The 19,201-nt window shown below is 42.1% G+C and overlaps 2 protein-coding genes across 2 annotated transcripts; one reads left to right on the top strand and one right to left on the bottom strand.

Moving 5' to 3' along the window:
- The first annotated feature begins 7,298 nt into the window (after positions 1-7,298).
- LOC101766420 (probable transcriptional regulator SLK2) lies at positions 7,299-13,895 on the top strand. Its single transcript, XM_004955506.2, has 10 exons — positions 7,299-7,462; positions 8,848-9,519; positions 9,600-9,728; positions 10,066-10,114; positions 10,672-10,886; positions 11,029-11,097; positions 11,588-11,688; positions 11,831-11,924; positions 12,086-12,155; positions 12,659-13,895. Exons 2-10 carry the CDS (start codon positions 8,929-8,931, stop codon positions 13,591-13,593), a joined length of 2,253 nt encoding a protein of 750 aa, XP_004955563.1. The 5' UTR covers positions 7,299-7,462; positions 8,848-8,928; the 3' UTR covers positions 13,594-13,895.
- Positions 13,896-14,706: 811 nt separating this feature from the next.
- LOC111256498 lies at positions 14,707-17,622 on the bottom strand. Its single transcript, XM_022824716.1, has 4 exons — positions 17,513-17,622; positions 17,154-17,405; positions 15,101-15,199; positions 14,707-14,963 (listed from the first exon to the last, which is right to left on the bottom strand). The coding sequence occupies exons 2-4, from the start codon at positions 17,403-17,405 to the stop codon at positions 14,871-14,873; spliced, it is 444 nt and encodes a 147-aa protein (XP_022680451.1). The 5' UTR covers positions 17,513-17,622; the 3' UTR covers positions 14,707-14,870.
- Positions 17,623-19,201: the final 1,579 nt, after the last annotated feature.

The raw sequence follows: 19,201 nt of genomic DNA on the forward strand, positions 1-19,201 counted from the left end.
CCAGCCGGTCGCGACTGCATGTCGCATAATGCGTGAGTCCCACTCACCAGCGACAGGTTCGCGGGTCCCACCTATTGGATCCTTCCCTTTTCATCCGGCTCCTCCCCCTTCCTCCATCCGTGCGCGGCCCCCCTCTCCCTGGAGATGAGGTCCCCGGGGAGCCAGGTTAGAGCGGTGGAGGATGGTGGTAGCAGATGCGGCGGCGGGAGCCGCCAGAATCGGAGGAGGAAGGTGGCGCGAGGCAAGTAGAGGAGAGGGGTTTGGGTTTGGTGTTAGGGGCTTGCCGCCGGTAGGGTTAGGGTTAGGGTTCGGGTGGACTTCGGGGTTGGGATCTCCTGTGACCTCCGGCTGTAGAGGGAGGACCTTGGGCGGGGCGGCAGGAGTCGCTAGCCGCGGGTGGTGGAGGATAGCCGGTGGGCGGCGGAGGAGGCAGGGGAGTGAAGGCGAGCATCCCGGTGGAGTCGGGTTAGAGCGGCAGCAAGAGCTGTCGAAGACGGTAGAGGAGGGCGGCGTGGGGGCGAGAAAGGGAGCAGCGGCGCGGGGGCGACTGGAGGAGGAAGACGACCTCCTCGTAGGCCGTTTGGGTGGGCCGGAGGCGGTGGTGGGCCGCGTGCTTGCTGAAGGCGGCGCGTCGGCGATGCCCAGCCGCGCCCGCCCGGTTGGGCCTTTTGCGGTTGCAGGTGACGTGAGCGTGTGTGGAGAGGGGTGTGGATGGCGAAGCTGCGAGCCGATCGGGCACGAGTTGGCAGTGACTGTTCCGCTTCGTTTGATCAGTTTCGTCACGTACTCGCATCCATCAACTTCCACAAGCCCGTTTGGAGCCCTCTCTAGCTCAATATTTTGATGCTAATTAGGACAACTAAATATGAACTAATTGCATGAATTATAATTAATTGATAAGTAGAACCCATTGATTCTAATTAGACCACGATTAGCTCATGTTGTGCTATAGTAAATATGAACTAATCATGATCTAATTAGGATTAATGGATTCTACTCATCAATTAAATGTGACTTATGCAATTAGTTTTACAATTAGCTTATGTTTAGTCATCCTGATATGCAAACATCGAACTAATTTTTAGTCAAAAGCTCCAAACAGGACCCAAATCTTTCTCGATCTGTACACATGCAAAGCTCCGCATCGTTACCGATGATAAAGGGTTTGCGCTGAGGATTCCGACCCCGACTCGGATTCCGACCTTAAGCTGCATAGGGATCTCCGAGTTCACCTCCTACGTGGACGGCAACGCCGGCCACCGCTTGCTCCCAGTGCTGTTTAACTGGGCACCGATGAGCGATGAACAGGCTAAGCGTATGATTTGCCTTTAGATTTGGGTCTCTCAAGCGAACAGTCGACCTCACGTTCATAGTTCAACCTTTCCGCACACAATAGCTATTGTGAGAAAACTTTGTGTTAGTTATTGTGCATTCCCTGTTTTGGCACTAGGCCATAGCACATCTCGCTAGAGCTAAGCAGCTAGCTAATAAACCAGATGCGACGCATTTGTCTGTTTCTGTTTCCGCGAACATGGGGCGGGCTGGTTAGATATATTTTTGAAAAAATTGGATAAATATCCAGCCTATGCGACCGCACACTGTCAAATTTTACATTATTCAATCTCAGCACAGATCACACAAATAAGTGTAATAGTACACAAACGACAGGAAAAAATCAAAAGTAAAGTCTATTATAACTTCTCGATCCATTCTTGGCAAAGATATCTAGGGCGACGATCTCCAACTCCTTGCTTGCCAAACAGATGGTCTCTCTTGTTTCCTCACGCTGCAGTAGGGACCAATAGCATAGCCAATATGCTCCCCTGAAAATAGTCTGAAAATAGCCTGCATAAAAGAGACTATTTTTTTTCAAAAACCATATCGTTACTCGTACACCAAATTGCCCACATCAAAGCTGCAAGTTTCTATCTTTTTTATTCATGTCTGTTACCAATTTCCAAGTATGTGTTGTATTGATCTTAGTGGGGTTAACCCAATAGCTATAGTTACAACAGTCCAAATTATCTTAGCATGTTGACAATCAAAAAAGATATACTTAATTATTTCGTTACAGAAACAACATTTTTGAATTCCACTCCAATTCCTCTTAGCTAAGTTACTTTGTTAAGATAACACACCGTTGGAGATACGTTGGAGATACCAGGGAAGATCTTTATTTTTAGAGGAATCTTTAACTTCCATATAAATTTATTGATGAAAGGAATACCCTGGTTAATGAGATATTAATACATAGTCTGAACAGTAAATTTGCCTTATCTATGCCTACGCAAATCCTAGGTAAAATTATCCCTCCCATCAGAAAGCTGGTGAGTTTTTACTTTAGCTAAAGATTATGCCAGGTAGTCAGTTTATCTCCAACTAAAACTCTTCGAAATGATATATTTAGCAGCATTTGGTTCATGACATTTGCCACGTAGGGATAGTATACTATATTATATTGAGTGGGAAATTGCTCTTTGAGTGGTGTAGAGCCTACCCATGTATCCTCCCATAATCTAGTTTGGGAACCATCTTTTATTTTGAAGGTCCCACAACCTAGAAAATCTTCCCTAACTTTAAGCAAACCTTTCCAAAAGTATGAATCGCCACGTTTAATTTTAACCTGGGATAGGCAGCTTGAACTCAGATATTTATTTCTAAGTAAGGTATGCCACGTGACATCTTCATTTAGTAATTTAAATAGCCATTTGCTAATGAGACATTTATTTTTAATATATAAGTCTACTATTCCCAGACCCCTTATCTTTCGGACGGTGCAAGATATCCCATTTAGCTAGGCAATATTTTTGTTTATCACTATTGCCTTGCCAAAAAAATCTGGATCGATAGACATCTAATCTTTTCAGGACACTTTTAGGGATTTCAAAGAAAGACATCACGAATATAGGCTACTAAGGACGGAATTTAATAAAATTAGCTGACCCTTATAGGACAAGTGTTTAGCCTTCCATGTACTTAGTTTGCATTTGAATCTTTTCTCGATAGCACTCCAATTCGCATTACGGAGTTTGTGTAGTGCATCGGGATGCCTAGGTACCTGAAAGGGTACGATCCTAGTTCATAGCCAAACAATTGAGTATATTATTGCTTATAATGTTTAGCTTCTCCGTAGCAAAAGACTTCACTTTTATGAAAGTTAATCTTCAAGTCTGACAATTGTTTAAAGACAGAGAGCAAAAGCTTTGTATTCTTAGCTTGTTCTAGATTGTGATTCATGAATATGATCGTGTCATCTGCATACTGCAAAATAGATAATCCTTTTTCAACCAAGTGAGGAATGACTCCTTTAATTTGGACACCATCCTTAGCCCTCTTAATCAAGATGGAGAGCATATCTGCCGTAATGTTGAATAGGATAGGTGACATGGGGTCTCCTTGCCTCAGACCTTTTTTGTTTGGAAGTAGTGCATAATGTCATTATTAATTTTGATGCCCACACTACCTTCCGAGATAAAATTTTCAATCCATGAACACCATCGTGGGCAAAATCCCTTCATTCTGAGTGTCTGTTGTACAAAAAGGCTATTTTACTTTATCATAGGTCTTCTCAAAGTCAATTTTAAGAATAACGCCATTGAGTTTTTTAGTGTGTAGTTCATGGATAGTTTCATACAAAATCACTACTCCCTCCATAATATTCCGACCGGACATAAATACCGTTTGGGAGGGTCTAACTACATTGATAGCCACTCCCATGAGTATATTAGTACTTGGTGAAAATCTTGAAACTCACATTAAGTACGCAGATGGGTCTAAATTGTTGTATTTCCGTTGCCCCTTTTAATTTGGGAAGGAGGGTAATTACTCCAAAATTGAGGTTGGGTAGAGGCAGACACTCCTCATAAAATGATGTGAAAAGCTCCATCAGGTCTTTTTTTAAATATCCCAGAATACTTGATAAAATTCTGCTGGAAATCATCAGGTTAGGGTATTTATTGTGCTCCATTTGGAACACAACCTCTTTTACCTCTTTCTCTGTAAATGGTGTTGTGAGGATACTATTTTCATCTACAGTCACCTGAGGTATGTCATGGTTTTGATGCTTCACCATAGTAAAATCATTAACCTCTGGTGGTACGAACAAATCCTTATAATAGTTTGTGATATAAGCTTTTAATTCAGCATCACCCACTATTATGCCATCTTCTTGTTCTAATTTAAAGATGTGTTGTTTTCTATGCTTGCCATTAGCGACCAAATGGAAATACTGGGTGTTGTCATCACCTTCCAATAGGTATTTAGTTTTAGCTCTCTCGTACCATTTAATTTTCTCTTCCCACAATAAGTGAACTAATCGTTCATTGAGGTAGTGTTTCCTATTTAACTCATGGTCAGAGAGCACCCTTATCTTAGCTATTTTATCTAAATCATTGATCATTAGGATTAATTTTTTCTTCTCGGCTATATTTTTGGTCTAGCCCCTCAAAAATTGTCAAAGAGCTCTGCCATGTGTCCATAGAAGTGGTTCCTTTGGTTTTGGATTGCCATTTATTAGCAACCAGATCTCTAATAAGCCAACCACGTTCAAATTTAAATAATGGTTGTTGTTTGTTGTGGGAAGAAGCACCTGTGTTTAATATTAAAGTTGTGTGATCTGAGTTACTTCTATATTTGGCATGTACTGTTGTGAGGGGAAACTTATATTTCCACCATGTACTAACTAAGACCCTATTTATTTTATCAAAGGTTGGATCATCCCCGCTACTCACCCAAATATATTGACGACCCGACATTTCTATCTCTCTAAGATCAAGAGTTTGAACGACCATGTTAAATAAATCTGGCCATTTTGCATCAAATTTGTCCATATTTTTATTTTCAGGATGACACATTATATTAAAATCCCCACCAATTATGTACGGTAAGGATTCTTGGTTACATATGTGGGCCATCTCGATTAGAAAACTTTCCTTATGTTCCTTTTGAGCAGGACCATAAACTACAAACAATGCCCACTTGTACCATCATTTTTTTTTGGAGTGTGAACTTAACATAAAAGTCCCCCTCATTGATGAATCCAATGTCAAACATGTAAGGTCAACTCCAAGGAGAATGTTCCCGGATCGACCATGTGGTGCCATGCGGTGCCAAATAAATTCTTTGCCACCACAAAGTTTTTTTAAAGGTCCCATTGGGGAAGTGATCCCGACCCGTTTCCATGGGGGCAACGAAAACTATTTGCTCCTCTTTAACCAAATCCTCCAAGTACTCATGTTTAGTCAAGTCCGCAAGATCTTTGCTATTTCAGAAGATCCCTTTTGTTTGAAACTTAGCTTAGACGGTGCTATTGGTTTTTTAGCCGATAAGGCTGCCTTATTATTCTTTTTCCAATTTTTTTCCAGTGGGGTGTAGCAATTAGATGATTACAAATGTGGTCTAGGGCCTCCTCGTGCACACTTTCATCAAAATCCCCACAAGCGTGGTGGAGCTGTGCACTAAGTAGTCCTCTTCTCCCTCGTCCAGATTAATTTTAGGAGAGGGAGACTTACCTATTGTTACCAACATTTAATTTAGCTGCCACCTTAAGTCTATCAATTTCTATGTTTTTTAAAGAAGTAACAGAAGATATAACACTATTATCTCTACCCATAGAAACACCTAGGTTGGCAATTCTAGAAACAATATTGGAATATGAAATAGAAGGAAAAGATGGGCAATTACGTGGTTCAAGTGAATTTTTCTTGGCCACCAAATTAATTACCTTTTCTACCATGTTTGTGTCATCCATTGTAGAAGCCCTTTTACTGGATCTTTTGATCAACCCAATACCCCTATTATTTGCAGTAGAAATCACTTATATTCCAATGACGGTGTCAAGAGCTCGGAGAGCATTTGCCATTGCCACATTGGTGAGATTAGCCTGTTTTCCATTCTTTTTGAAAAGTGCTTGGAGCATGTGTCGAGGTAGTCCAAGAAATTTGTTTGAAGAACTAACCTCTTGTTGAACAACCCCGTAGCAATCAATGGTTCACAATGAATAGCAATCTCTCCGCTCGCCTGTGTATTAAGTTCCTTCGATGGCACACCATCAAATGTAAGGTTGGCCTCCATGACAGAGCCCTTTGTATGTTATCCTCTTCCATGGGCAGCGAACCTGGGCCTTGTTTAGTTGGTTAAATTGGGAGGTGCCAAATTACTGTGCTGGCACTGTAGCACACTGTAGCGTTTCGTTTGTATTTGTGCATTATTGTCCAAACATTGACTAATTAGGCTCAAAAGATTCGTCTCGCAAAGTACAACAAAACTGTGCAATTAGTTTTTAATTTCATCTACATTTAGTACTCCATACATGTACCGCAAGTTTGATGTGATGGGGAATCTTCTTTTTGCATAGTGCCAAAGTTAGGAGTTGGGGGTGAAGTAAACAAGGATCTGATGGGATTGCTTCACCGTCATCTGTCAGTTCTGATTTAGCAGCACCAGCTCCCAACTCTGATGCAGCTCCATCCAGTTCGAGATGAACTTTGGTAGGGTTGGATAACTCCTCAGGCAGGATGAGTTGCTCATACGATGGTTTCAAGGAGAATTGAGTTGGTCCTTTACTTTAGTGACGGATGGGGTTGATCTAGTGACGGACGAGTCCATTCCGTGCGTCAAACCAAACAGTGAGTCCAGGCTCGGAAGGAGGATCAGATGATTCCACGTGGCGCCATGTGTGAACCAAACATGTTGTTAGAGCAGCAGCCGGCTCGGCTGGTTCTATCCGGAACACCAGAGATATTCAGCTCGTTCACTTCAGCATATCAGCCAGCTTATCAGCCATCGAACAATATTTTTCTCTCACAACAAATCAGTCGTTTCAACTTTTCAGCTGGTTTATAAGTCTAGCCGAACAGGCTGATTGGTTTGTCAAAAATGATGGTAGGATGTATAGGTAGGATCAAGTCATAATTGTAGAAAAACATAACCTGATGGGATAGGCAATGGACGCATGACATAACCGCGGTCCTTGAAGTACATGATTTAGGCGGCGAAAAATATATTATGTCGCGCTGTATCTTATTCTTTACTTACATCCTGCTCTAGTTAATTATAGTTTAGTTTAATGGCCAGATTTCCCTTTTTTTTTTTTTGAAAGCGCCAGATTTTCCTTTTGGATAGCCTATGGCCGGATAGGCAAAAACACGAAGAAGGGAAGCACGTGGATAATTTGCATATCAGCTTCCTCATGGGCCATACATCTGGAAGAAGTTATACGAAACGGCGTTAACTGGGCCGCTAGTTTTCTTTTTCTTCACTCCTGGGCCGCGAAACAGAGCGCCGGCTGCCGGCTCGACGAGCTCTCTCTCTGTAGGCGACAGCGACGCATAATCATCGCTCCCCTTCCCTCTCTCGCGGTGTCGGCCTCCCTTACCTAGCGGCGACGACAGCGCGAGTTGCGCTGCCCGCCAGTTCTTCGTCGGGCGACGGGCGCTTCGCCGGCGACGAGCATCCGACAGGGGTATGCCTGCCCATTCCCCTCCCTTTCCCATCCTGCTGCGCGAAGTCGAACACCAAACCCCTAGCGTGTGGTATTTGTATTCGGATCTGACCATGATTTTACCTATTAAATTCGGGTTTTTTTTTTGCAACAATACTACTACTAGGTTAAGTGTCCTATGCTAGGTCCGCCCCTGTTGTTAGCTCTCTCCTCTATTTTGGAAAAATGTTTAACTCTGCGCTTTATGCTATAGAGTTTCTCCTACTGGCTTGTTCGTTCAGATGAATTTTTTGTTTGTTAAGAGTTAAGATTGGCGCAGAAGATTGATAGCTTCAGAGTCACATAATGAATGGGGGAAAGGAAAGAATAATTAATCCTGTGTGGCGTCCAATCTGCACTGCTAATATGTTTTGGGGAAAATTGGCAGCCCGCGGTGCTGAGGCACTGAATTTCCCAACTACTAGTTCTTATGTCCTACTCATCCCTGCCTTTTTGACTTGACAGCCACCAAATTCTACCTCATGTACTCCACCGCCTCCTTTTCTGACCTCTTTGATGCCCTAAACTAAAACACTGAAGCAAGGCCATCCAAGGTGCCCTTCTGCCTAGCGTCATGCACTCTATAGTACACTGGTTTTGTGTTGGAAATTAGTAGTCTTAGCGAGGCCAGAGATTTGCTCCATCTCAGTCGCTGACCATAGCTTTGATGCAATAAAGAATACCTAAAATATATGAATTTTGGGTAACGAAATGATTTCAAGGTGTATCTTGAAGTTGCATCGAGGTCCTCTTTTTTTCTTGCTTACGGTTTGACCCTCTAAACAATTGAAGATATATCATGGGTTTTGTCCTTTTGGTTATCCTCTATTGCTTACCGTGTTTATAAGATAGGAGGTTCGGCTCTTTAGCTCTTGCTGAAGATAGACCATCGGATCTTTATGCGGTGCTTATTATTACTGTTTCACCAGTACTATTTTACTAGGCTCATTGCTGAGACGAGTTGAATGTGCTCCTTTTGCTGATGTGGAGATGATCAGTTGGCTGTTCAGGTGCTTTTTTGTTAGCACAAAACTACTACAGCTCATTCTCCTTGTTGGGTCTTCTTTGTACCTGGTCCTTCTCCTGTCACAGTTTTCTGTGTTTCTGGGAAATCTCTTGGCATCAGTTGAATAATTGCTTCTTTGGAAGTTAAAAAGTTATGCCATCTCCAGTTCTAGACCCTTAGCAATGACACTTGGTGTCTGTTATTTGAACCTTTTGTGACTTACGAACTGTGAGATTGGTGAGCTGCTGTTGGTACATCTGCTTATTGCTTGAAGAAAGAAAATGATGATAACCTTTGATTGTCACTTGCATATTTGTCTTGGCTTCATGAATCTTCACTAATATTTACTCTCGCATAACAGGTTGTAGCTACAAATATTTGAAGATCTTTATTGGTGATTTCCAGTTATGTTCCCTGCTTTTGTTTGAGATTCTTTGAGGTGATGACGGATGCCAACTCATCATTCTCCGGAGGCGCTAAGTTGCAGCCAAGTACAAGCATGAATACTGATTCATTCATGCGTGTTCCAGCCTCCCCAATATCATTTTCATCAAATAACATCTCTGGCTCTTCAGTCATTGATGGTTCAATTGTGCAGCAAAGTCCACCCCAAGACCAGGTGCAAAAGCGGAGGTCTTCAAGTGTAACATCACATCCTATGATTGAGGCTGGTGGTGCATTGCATGCTCAAAAGAAATCAAGAATTGATGTTAGGCAAGGTGATATACTGCAGCAGCAGCAGCTGATTCAGCAGCTGCTCCATGGTCAGAGCTCACTTCATCTTCAGGGGCAACATGCTTGGATCCAGCAGCAAAAACTGGCACAGATGCAGCAGCGGCAGCAGCCGCAGTTGTTGCAACCGTTTGCTCAGATACAACAATCTCAAATCGGCATCCCTCGTCAGCCTCAGCTTAGGCCACCACTAGCACAGCCTGGAATGCAGCTAGCTGGACCTGTTAGGACTCCTGTTGATAGTGGGCTTTGTTCCCGCAGGCTATTGCAGTATTTGTATCACAAACGTCATCGTCCAGAGGTACGTTTCTGCATTGTATACACTGTTCATGGGATTATGAGATGCAAGTCCTTACAATTTACTTGCATGCTGTCTTGTAGAATAATCCCATAACATACTGGAGGAAGCTGGTTGAGGAATATTTTGCACCACGCGCAAGAGAAAGGTGGTGCGTTTCTTCTTATGAAAAGAGAGCAAATGGTTCCGTTTCTACCCCGCAAACAGCTCTGGTTAGTTAACAGTTTACACTTCACAGTGGCAAATTTACTTGCAATTATATTGTTCTTGGTTTTGTGGTCCATGTCAAGCATCACTTTCTGTCTTATATCAAAATAAGATTGATTAGCATCTTCTTTAAACTTCTGTTTGGATCTTTGAACACCACATTTAATTTAGTAAAATTCTTTTAATGGTTGCAGTAGCTAAATAGAAAAAGCTAATTCTTTTTGCTGCTGCACATGCCCAGTTAATGTGAAGGAGAATGTTCCTTGCTTTTTTTAAATTATTACAAAATTTGATGGATAGATTCATATAACGCTTCATATTATCCTATTTTATCCATTACAGGATTCATGGCGGTGTGACATTTGCAATACACATGGTGGGAAAGGATATGGTTAGTTAATTTCTGTCAACTCTGTCTTACTGTATTCCTGATGCTCTTTTCATATTCAAAATTCTAATTTCCTTTGTTCCTCTTTGAAACTTGTGATCATTTGTTAGTTGTTTGCCAAACTCTACACTTTCCATGAATATCTTGTGGTTTACAAAAGCCTGTACAGATGCAGGCTGGAACAAAGATGTATAGGCATCAAGAATTGATAAAAGTTATCTCTTGTATATATGCTGATTGGTCTCCATTGTACCATGCACATGCATTTGATATGTGAATGACTGATCAGCCACAAACGAATATCATTTAAAACGGCATGGTGGCATCACATTTTTTTTAGTACCTTTTCATATTGATGAATCTGTAGTAAAGCAAGATTAGCTACAACGTTGTGCTATCTACTTGTCATTTGTGCACCATGCGAGTACTGTTGCCATAATATAGACGCACAGCTTAGCATCTCTTGTTCAAATAGCTTTCTGATTTGGTACTTGTAAATTGTAATACAAGCAGCATCTCTTACTCAGTTAATTCTTTTTTATGTCTAATCCATCTGACAGAGGCTACCTATGAAGTTCTTCCTAGACTATGTCAAATTAGATTTGATCATGGTGTTATAGATGAATACCTATTCCTCGACATGCCCAATGAATTCCGGTTGCCTAATGGATTAATGCTGCTGGAGCATACAAAAGTTGTTCAAAAGAGTGTTTATGAGCATCTACATGTCACACACGAGGGGCATTTGAGAATCATATTCACACCAGAATTAAAGGTATGTTGCTTCGTAGCTCACTCACACATTTGCGATTTTTGTAGCATGTCCATGTTATGTATATCATTTGTAAACATACAAATGATCCACAAGCAAGGGGTTATAACCATTCTTATCTATCTTTTGCCTATGAATTACGTAGATCATGTCCTGGGAGTTCTGTTCACGACGACATGAAGAGTATATCACCCGCAGGGTTCTGGCACCACAGGTGGAGTTCATGGACCAGCGCACTCTTCCGCTTTAATTTGGCTACAAATTTGTTAATTTAAGATTTCCCCTTGCCTAGCTATATAGTAATGTAGTTACTTTTTAGGGCATAGTGAATTTGTAATATAGTTATTGCTCCACAACCTAGGTCTTAGGTGACAAATCATATATGATGTGGCATAAATCTAATTATTATATGACAACTTTGTTGGATCCTTCATAATTGAGTAAAAAGTGCTGTTTCTGTCACAACTAGATCTCTTCCACAAACTATTTTGATTCTTCATTTTTCATTGATGTACTGGAGTTCAAAGCTGGTTCATAAACCCCAGAGAGGACCAAACCTTTTTAACCACAAACCATTCTCGTTGCATTTAAATTCTAATATGTACTCTTTAAGGGCATTCCGTAAATGCATATTCATGTTTAACTTAAGTGTAACTATCATTGATGAATGGTGCTTATATTTTACATGCGATTCTGCATTTCAGGTCAATAATCTGCTACAAGTTGCCCAGAAATACCAAGCTGCTGCCAGTGAAAGTGGTCCTGCTGGGGTTTCAAACAATGATGCACAAACCATTTGCAACATGTTAGTGAATGGACTATGCTTCACTGCTGTATTGTCCATTGTGTATCTTTTGCCATGATAAATAGAAAAACATGTATCTCAGAGCAATCATGTTTTTGTTCTCACTAAAGCAAGGACACCATTTTATTTCTTGTTTCGTTAGGTTTGTGACTGCATCGCGGCAACTAGCGAAGAATCTGGAGCACCACACATTGAATGAACATGGTCTTTCTAAACGATATGTTCGCTGCCTGCAGGTAATAGAGGCTGTTCCCGTCGCATTATGTACTTATTCAATATTATCCCATAAATTCTGCTTAGATTTTGGTGCACTATGTAAGTATCTGCCTGTCCATCCTATCGTCCTCTTGTACATTCATATGCATCAAGCACACTGATGATCATCTGTCCTTGTCAGATATCGGAGGTGGTGAATCATATGAAGGACTTGATCGAGTTCACCAACAAGAACAATCTTGGTCCTATAGGTATGGTCATGCACACTACCTATCATTGTCTTCAGCTTATACCCAGTTGTAGCTGTGTTTGTGAATAATTTTTCTGAAGTAGGTTCATGACCTTTTTTTTTGCTCACTGTTTCCATGAAGATGGTAGGTCATATTATTAAAATGATAAGCCTTCTGTAGAAAAGTTAATTGGTTGTTCAAATTCTGTTGTATAAGCAAAACCCACAGCACTAGAAATGACAGTTGAACCATCAAGGGACAAACCCAGCTGATGCTATATGATAACTTGGTAAACTCAGTTGTTTTTGGACCTAATGAAGCAGCATATTATATGTGATCTTTGATGCAGTTACTTCATTTGTTTTTCCTGCTGAGAGCAGCAGCACATTGAACTATATGACACGGAAGGTAGCAAGACAATAATAGATTATCAGAATGCAGTACCATTCTTGATATAAGTAGCATTTCCTGCTTACCCCATCAACCTTCGATGTCCTTTTAATGTGCTCTGTGTTCATATGCAGAGGGCCTGAAGAATTATCCAAAACCAAATGTACTGAAACTTCCAGGACAGAATACACATGAGGCAAAACAAATAATGGCTGCTGCTGGCCTTCCCAATGACCAGAACACCACCAAAGCCATGGGTGTCAAACAAGAAATAAGGGCTCATGTGGACAACATAACTTCTGGCGTTGGAGCTGTTGGTAATTGTGCTCCACAGAATTCTGCAGCACTAAACAGTTACCAGAATATACTCAGAAGCTCCAGTGCAAATCAGAGTCTGCTTCAGCAAGAGGCGTCAAGTGTTTTCAAAGGCCCTGCAGCAATGCACAATGGCATACAGCTGGAAGCATCTAGATCGTTCCGTGGACCTAACCAAGTGCAGCTCACACAGTTCCAACATTCTGTGTCATTTCAACATCCAATGCCCCAGCATAACAATGTCCAGGGTCTGGGAATGCAAAATAATCTCCAGGGCTTGGGAGTGCAAAATAATCTGCAGGGTGTGAACCCACAATATCAGCAGCATGTTTTCAATCAGCTGCTTCAAGAAGTTAAGAACACTAACAACCATGCTTTGGTGCAACAACCACCTCCAGATAACCCTAACGTAAACAGTGGTCTCGTATCCGGAGCTGCTAACACCAACAGTGCTGCTACTCGAGAGCAGGCACAGCATATCAATAACAGCGCCGTAAAGGGTGCTGCTACAGTTGGCACCGGGCCGAGCAATGTGATCAACAACAGCACAGCCAGCATCATCCCCAGCAGAAGTAACAGTTTCAAGTCAGTAAGCAGCAATCCAGCAGCTGCTACTGGAGGCAATGCCGCAACCTCCAAGGCCGAGCCCTTCCATGAATTGGAGGATCTCGACAATCTAATTGCCAATGAACTGGTGGAAAGCGGGCTGTTCATGGGGGACCAAGGCGGTAACGGCTTCTCGTGGAACATGTGATAGGAGTACATAGACGTCTCACTGCTCTGTGAGCTTCACTGTAAGCGTTGAGCAACAGCCTACTTGGCTGCTAGTGTGGAAACTAGCGAGTGGTGATGGAAAGTTGCCCTAGATTCTAGTTTTCTCTCGTTTCCTTGTCCTTTTGGAGTTCTTGTATTGCCGTTACTGATGACCATACTCTGATGTAACTTCAGATGTGAGTTGGATCTGTCGTGGGGATGTGAAAGCAGTAATCGGTAGTTACCGGAATATATTGTTTTCGCGCTATCGAATGTATTGCTGTGATTGTCACATTATGTCAACCCAAAGTCTTCATCAAAAAAACTTCGTGCTACGATCCAGCTTTGATCTGTTTGGTGCAAGCCCTAGGTAGTTACCAAACTTTATCTACCATCAATCAACCGTTGCTTTCTAGTGGTAGGTGGTATATGTTTTGAGCGTTCAAATTGAGTCAAGCAGTCACAGTCAACCATTGCTTTCTAGTGGTGAGTGCTTTGTTTTGATGTTAGTAAGTGCTCTCTCCGTCCCGAATTGTAGTTCATTTTAGCTTTTCTAGATATATATAATTTTTATTATGCATCTAGATATAGCATGTTTATATGCGAACCTAGAAAAGCCAGAACGACCTATAATTTGAAATGAAGGGAGTAGTGTTCGTGTTCTAGTGTTGATGTACCTTCTTTCATAATTTTACCAGCACTCGTTGTAATGATTGTTTTATGACAATTGTTTCAAAACATGATATAACCCGAGGTTACTGAAGAGCTGCGCTGATAGCGATAGTGAACATATCTTTTCCTCGCTGGAAAAGATGAGAATTAGAACTAAGGTTCACAATTCACACTGATTTACAATAGACCATCCTTCGATGCCAGGGTAGGGCATATGCAGGAGCTTCAGTAATGACCAATGTTTTATGAACCCATCACGTCATGGGCATAGTATGAAGCGGCCAAGCAGGCATACTATAACCTTGATGATCGAAGGAGCGCATTAGGTACGAACTCTATGGAAAGCAGTTCATCATATCATATCAAAGTAATTACCAATTTAACCATAGAATCTCACTATTTTTGTGCCAGCAAGAGATCACGACAAGGGTCCACCAGATGATATCAAGTAACCGCCCCACCACAGAGTTCACCAGATAACTAGATTCTACGTTATCAAGAAGTAACAACCACAAGAGTTCACCAAGTTCTGTGCCACCAAGTAACCACCACAAAACTCACCCTTCAGCTATCAGAGCTAGACAGAGCAGTTAGATCATATTGAGGTTACAAATACAAAAGACGAACAACAAATATTGCAAGTGTTGTCACCCACAAGAAGGAAGTCACAACCACGAACCAGAAAGCAAAACTGTAGTCCTGCAAGAAATAAAACAACATTTACATCTTCAGTCAAGACAAAGCAGAACTTAGTAGATATTATTCATTTTCAGCTATTAGAATTCAATGCTTGCATGCTTCTTTAGCTGTTCCTCAACTCGTGTATATGTACTTACCGAAGAGGTATTCATGCCTCTCACTTGAGTAGCGGCAGCTGCAACCGCCTTGGTGATTTCCTCCTCTACCGCGCCGTGGGGTGTGCTCAGCGATCCCGCCTGTATGTCAATCATATATAAATCAATCTTTCCTTTCCTTTCCTTGAAATAAGAATAAGTCTAACCCCAATGCACTAATGGAGAAGAGAATAGAAACACCAAGCAGAAAGGAGAAAAAAACTATACACCATTACCATCTAGGCAGTATACTAAGAGCAAACTCACCCAAGCATAAGTATTTACTACTAAAAACAAGTTCACTGTGCCTATAATTGAACATCTGCTTGATGCACTGTATGGAGCTACTATATTAAAAAATTGGACATGAGATTAGGATAGACCAGATAAGAATGCAAGAAGACATTCCTAAGACTACGTTTGGAACACGCCTAGACCATTATGAATACACTGATGCCCTTTGACCTAATGCCACCTGCAACTTTTTAAGCACTAATGAATACCATTTTTGCAGATCATCTAGGCAACTTCATATTGGTATCCTTTGATGACATACTAATTTTCAATTTTTCAACAATAATCCAATTGAAACTTGGAAATAGCAAAATTCCTTTGAACGTGTTGAAATAACATCGTCTCAATGCTATCCTGTGCTACAAGCTGAGCATCTAGGCCATGTGATAAGTGATGCTGGTGTGTCAACTGATCCAAGCAAATTTTCTAACATTGTGCAGTGGCCTAAGCCAATTAATGTGACCCAATTTGGGGGATTTCTTGGGCTTACGGGATACTAAAGAAACTTTGTCAAGGGATATGGGCAAATCTGCAAGCTCCTATTTGATCTCCTGAAGAAGAAATTGAACAGGGTCCAGCTCAAACAGCAGAATTTGATAAGCATGGGAGGGTTATGAAAATTGACAACTTGCCCAGTTTCTGGCCCTTTTAAACTTCAGCAAACCTCATTTTGGAAACTAATGCCTGTGGGACTAGCATTGAGGCTTTGTTGATGCAATGTGGTCGACCAATAGCATACTGTAGCAAGATATGGGAGAAAAAGGCACCTGCCTAAATGTACTTAGGGCAGCTCTAGTGTGTATTTGATTTGAGAATTGAAAGTTCGATGGCTCCAGTGTGAACACTGATTCCTGGGCCCATATATCAAATAAAAAACTATCCATGCTGTTCCCCTCTCCTGGCTCCTGCCATGCTGCGGCCTGCATGGGCTCAGATATCCCTGCATCTCTGTTACATTATTTTATTCTCTCAGTTTGCACCGTATTGGGAAGCCGATTTTGATTCTGGCACATAACAGTAGGATGCTCAAGGCTCTAGTGTGCATGGTCAAGCTTTAAAGAAGTGGCGACATTATTACTAGTTGGGAGTTAAACTCATCATTAACACGTACCGCCAAAATCTTAAATATAATACTACACAAAAACTGATCGATCGGATACAACATAAGTTGTTACTCAAATTGTTGGAGTTTGACTGTTCAATAGAATACAGGAACGAAAAAGAGGACATGGAGTAGATTCTATTGATGATAAGTAAATGGAATAAAACATATGTTGCTACCATGTAACTACACCAAGATTTGTCAGTGCTCAAGAAATCAGGTGCAGGAATGGAGAACTTCCTAACATTCAGGCAAAACCGCGGAGTAGTCTGTTAGCATCGGCGGGAAGGAACAGAAAACTCAGAACTCTTTAGAGATGTAAAATGAAGATCGGAAGTCCACCGTCCACTTTTTGAGAAAGATAACATCGTTACAAGTTACTGCGTAGTCAAACGGCTGTAATCACTCAGGATTTTACTGTAATTTCTTCCACGTTTCTGTAAAAATAAAGGACAAGACCGCGCTAATTTAGTTGTCTCTTCAGCTGAAGAATAGGCCTATCTCTAGCTATGTTCGTCAATTTTTCCCATTAAATTATCCCAAACCGAATGCAAATTCAGATCCTAGCACTGCAGGGTATGACAAGGACACAAGCCAGAAGGTGGTGTATGCCAGCGGCGGACCTGAATAACATCAATGCAATCTGTTAATCATACTTACACCGGAGATGACGAGGACGGAGAGGGTGGCCACGGCGGCCGCGATGGCCAACTTCTCGACGTCCTGACTGCGCACGGCGAGGTTCTTCCGGGAAACATCGGCGAGGCAGCTCCTCACGCTGTTCGCCACGGTCTCCCCGGCATCCTCGACACTCAGCAGACCTCCAGGCATGAGGAGGGCCCGGACCAGCTCCCTCGCCCTCGCGGCGACCGCCTCCACGATGACGGCAGGCTCCGCCTCTTCCGACGCCATCTGCGACAAAAACCCCCGTTACGGACACGAAATGCCAGCGAACGGAGTGAGAATCAGTGAAGGAGGGACACGGCGGCAGAGCGACGTAGCCTCGTCGCGCCGCTCACCTGCGAAGCAAAGCGACGCTCGCCGGCGGTGAGGGGGTCGTGCGGCGGCTCGAGCGTGAAGGCGGTGGCGACTTGGTCTGGGCCTTCCCGGAGACGGCGGCGGCGTGCGATTTTTTGGTCTGGGTCAGTTGCTGTCGGCGCAGCGGGCCTTAGACGGGCCAGTAGCTGGAGGTGATCGGCCCGCGATCATAGGTTTATTTTGTTCTTCAACCTTTTCCCTTTCTAATCCCTGTTACGAATTCACTAATTTCTAAAAGTAAACAAAATTATATGATATGGTACTTCATCATGCATTATACAACTAATAACTGATTCATTATTTTTCAAAGCTAGTACAAGGTGGTATACCATATCAGCATTTTATATGAAATTTGTTAGAGGCACCTCTCATGTACATTGAACATTTCTAAAAGGTATTCAAAGAATGTACAAAAGCTAATTCAAAATTCATAAAAATATTTCAAAAGTTTTATTTTATGTTTAAAACAAAAAATTAAAATGCTAAAATAGCGTATCAAAATTGTTGAAATATATAGCATTTTGGATCTGTTAACTTTAATTCAAAATAAATTAATGTTTAATATAGTTTTGTTGTGCTAATTTTAAACAACATTGTGGTTTAAACGAACTTAAAATAGATTAAATTTTTAAGAGAAAATACATTTGAAATTTGATACGCAAACTAGCCTTCTACCGGTGGATGTAAAAGTTACATGGCTAATACCTAGCATCTGGATCGAACAGCTAATATGCTTAGGTGTTGTATAGATGCTTACAATTTTATTTACCCATCGACATCAATGCATAGATCTAGTGATAATGGAATGTAACAAGTTCTTAGACCGAAAGATCATCTTTATAAGCAATATCTTAGGGAGACCGATGGAACACTTGAACAAAAATCAAATAAGAGGATTATGACATGTTTGGTTCACATTCATATAGTTCAACACTTTATCACATTTTATTTTAAGTTGGGCAAAGCTAGTTCAACGTTCTTGCATTGAGATCCATGCCACAGATACGCGATATCAGTGATGGGTAAAAACAGGATTCGTCACTTTCCAAAGAAGACTGGTGCGTGTACACCCACTGCACCGTGGAGGCGGAACAAGAAGGGGCTTGATGCCATTTTTCATGATCCAGCTTCGATCGGCTTGGTTGCAGTGATCTCCATGTAGCTCCAATACTTCATCTGCCTTGTACCCACCGTACCATTGCGTCTTATGGTGCTGACTTGTTCCCCAAGTGCTTGCTCCTGCACCTGCTCCCGCTCCCGCTCTAGCCACCTCAGCTGCTATCTCTAGATCTGCTCTGCCTTGATATAACACCGACGGCATGTTTTGTAGATGTCTTGCAACCGTAATGTTTGGTTAACATCCAACGGTAAAGATGAGAAGAAAAAAAAGACCGAGGAGGAAGAACCCCGACCTAAACAGTTAATGAAAAAAAAAACATGTTGGGTGGTCTCGTCACCACTTGCGGAAGTGGAAGAGGAACCACGACCACAGTATACGCCAGGGCGCCCGCGACCCCGATGGGGACGTCGAGCTCGCGCTCACGGTTGACGGAGCAGACGGACCAGGTGAGGATGCCGATGGTGAGGCCGAGCGCGAGCTGGAGCGTGCACTTGGCCCAGGCCACCGAGCTCGGGGACCTGTCGAACGAGGTCGCGAGGAGGCGGACCAG

Source organism: Setaria italica, chromosome II (genome assembly GCF_000263155.2).
Source record: "Setaria italica strain Yugu1 chromosome II, Setaria_italica_v2.0, whole genome shotgun sequence".
NCBI lineage: Eukaryota > Viridiplantae > Streptophyta > Magnoliopsida > Poales > Poaceae > Setaria > Setaria italica.

Bases quoted from the DNA above. Each gene is read 5' to 3' on its own strand.
- LOC101766420 (XM_004955506.2), top strand. From the start codon at position 8,929: ATGACGGATGCCAACTCATCATTCTCCGGAGGCGCTAAGTTGCAGCCA. The intron at 10,115-10,671 runs GTTAGTTAATTT...TCCATCTGACAG, and splicing joins ACATGGTGGGAAAGGATATG to AGGCTACCTATGAAGTTCTT. The intron at 10,887-11,028 runs GTATGTTGCTTC...TGAATTACGTAG, and splicing joins TATTCACACCAGAATTAAAG to ATCATGTCCTGGGAGTTCTG.
- LOC111256498 (XM_022824716.1), bottom strand. From the start codon at position 17,405: ATGGCGTCGGAAGAGGCGGAGCCTGCCGTCATCGTGGAGGCGGTCGCC. The intron at 15,200-17,153 runs GTAAGTATGATT...ATTGACATACAG, and splicing joins CCGTCCTCGTCATCTCCGGT to GCGGGATCGCTGAGCACACC. The intron at 14,964-15,100 runs GTAAGTACATAT...TATTTCTTGCAG, and splicing joins GAGGCATGAATACCTCTTCG to GACTACAGTTTTGCTTTCTG.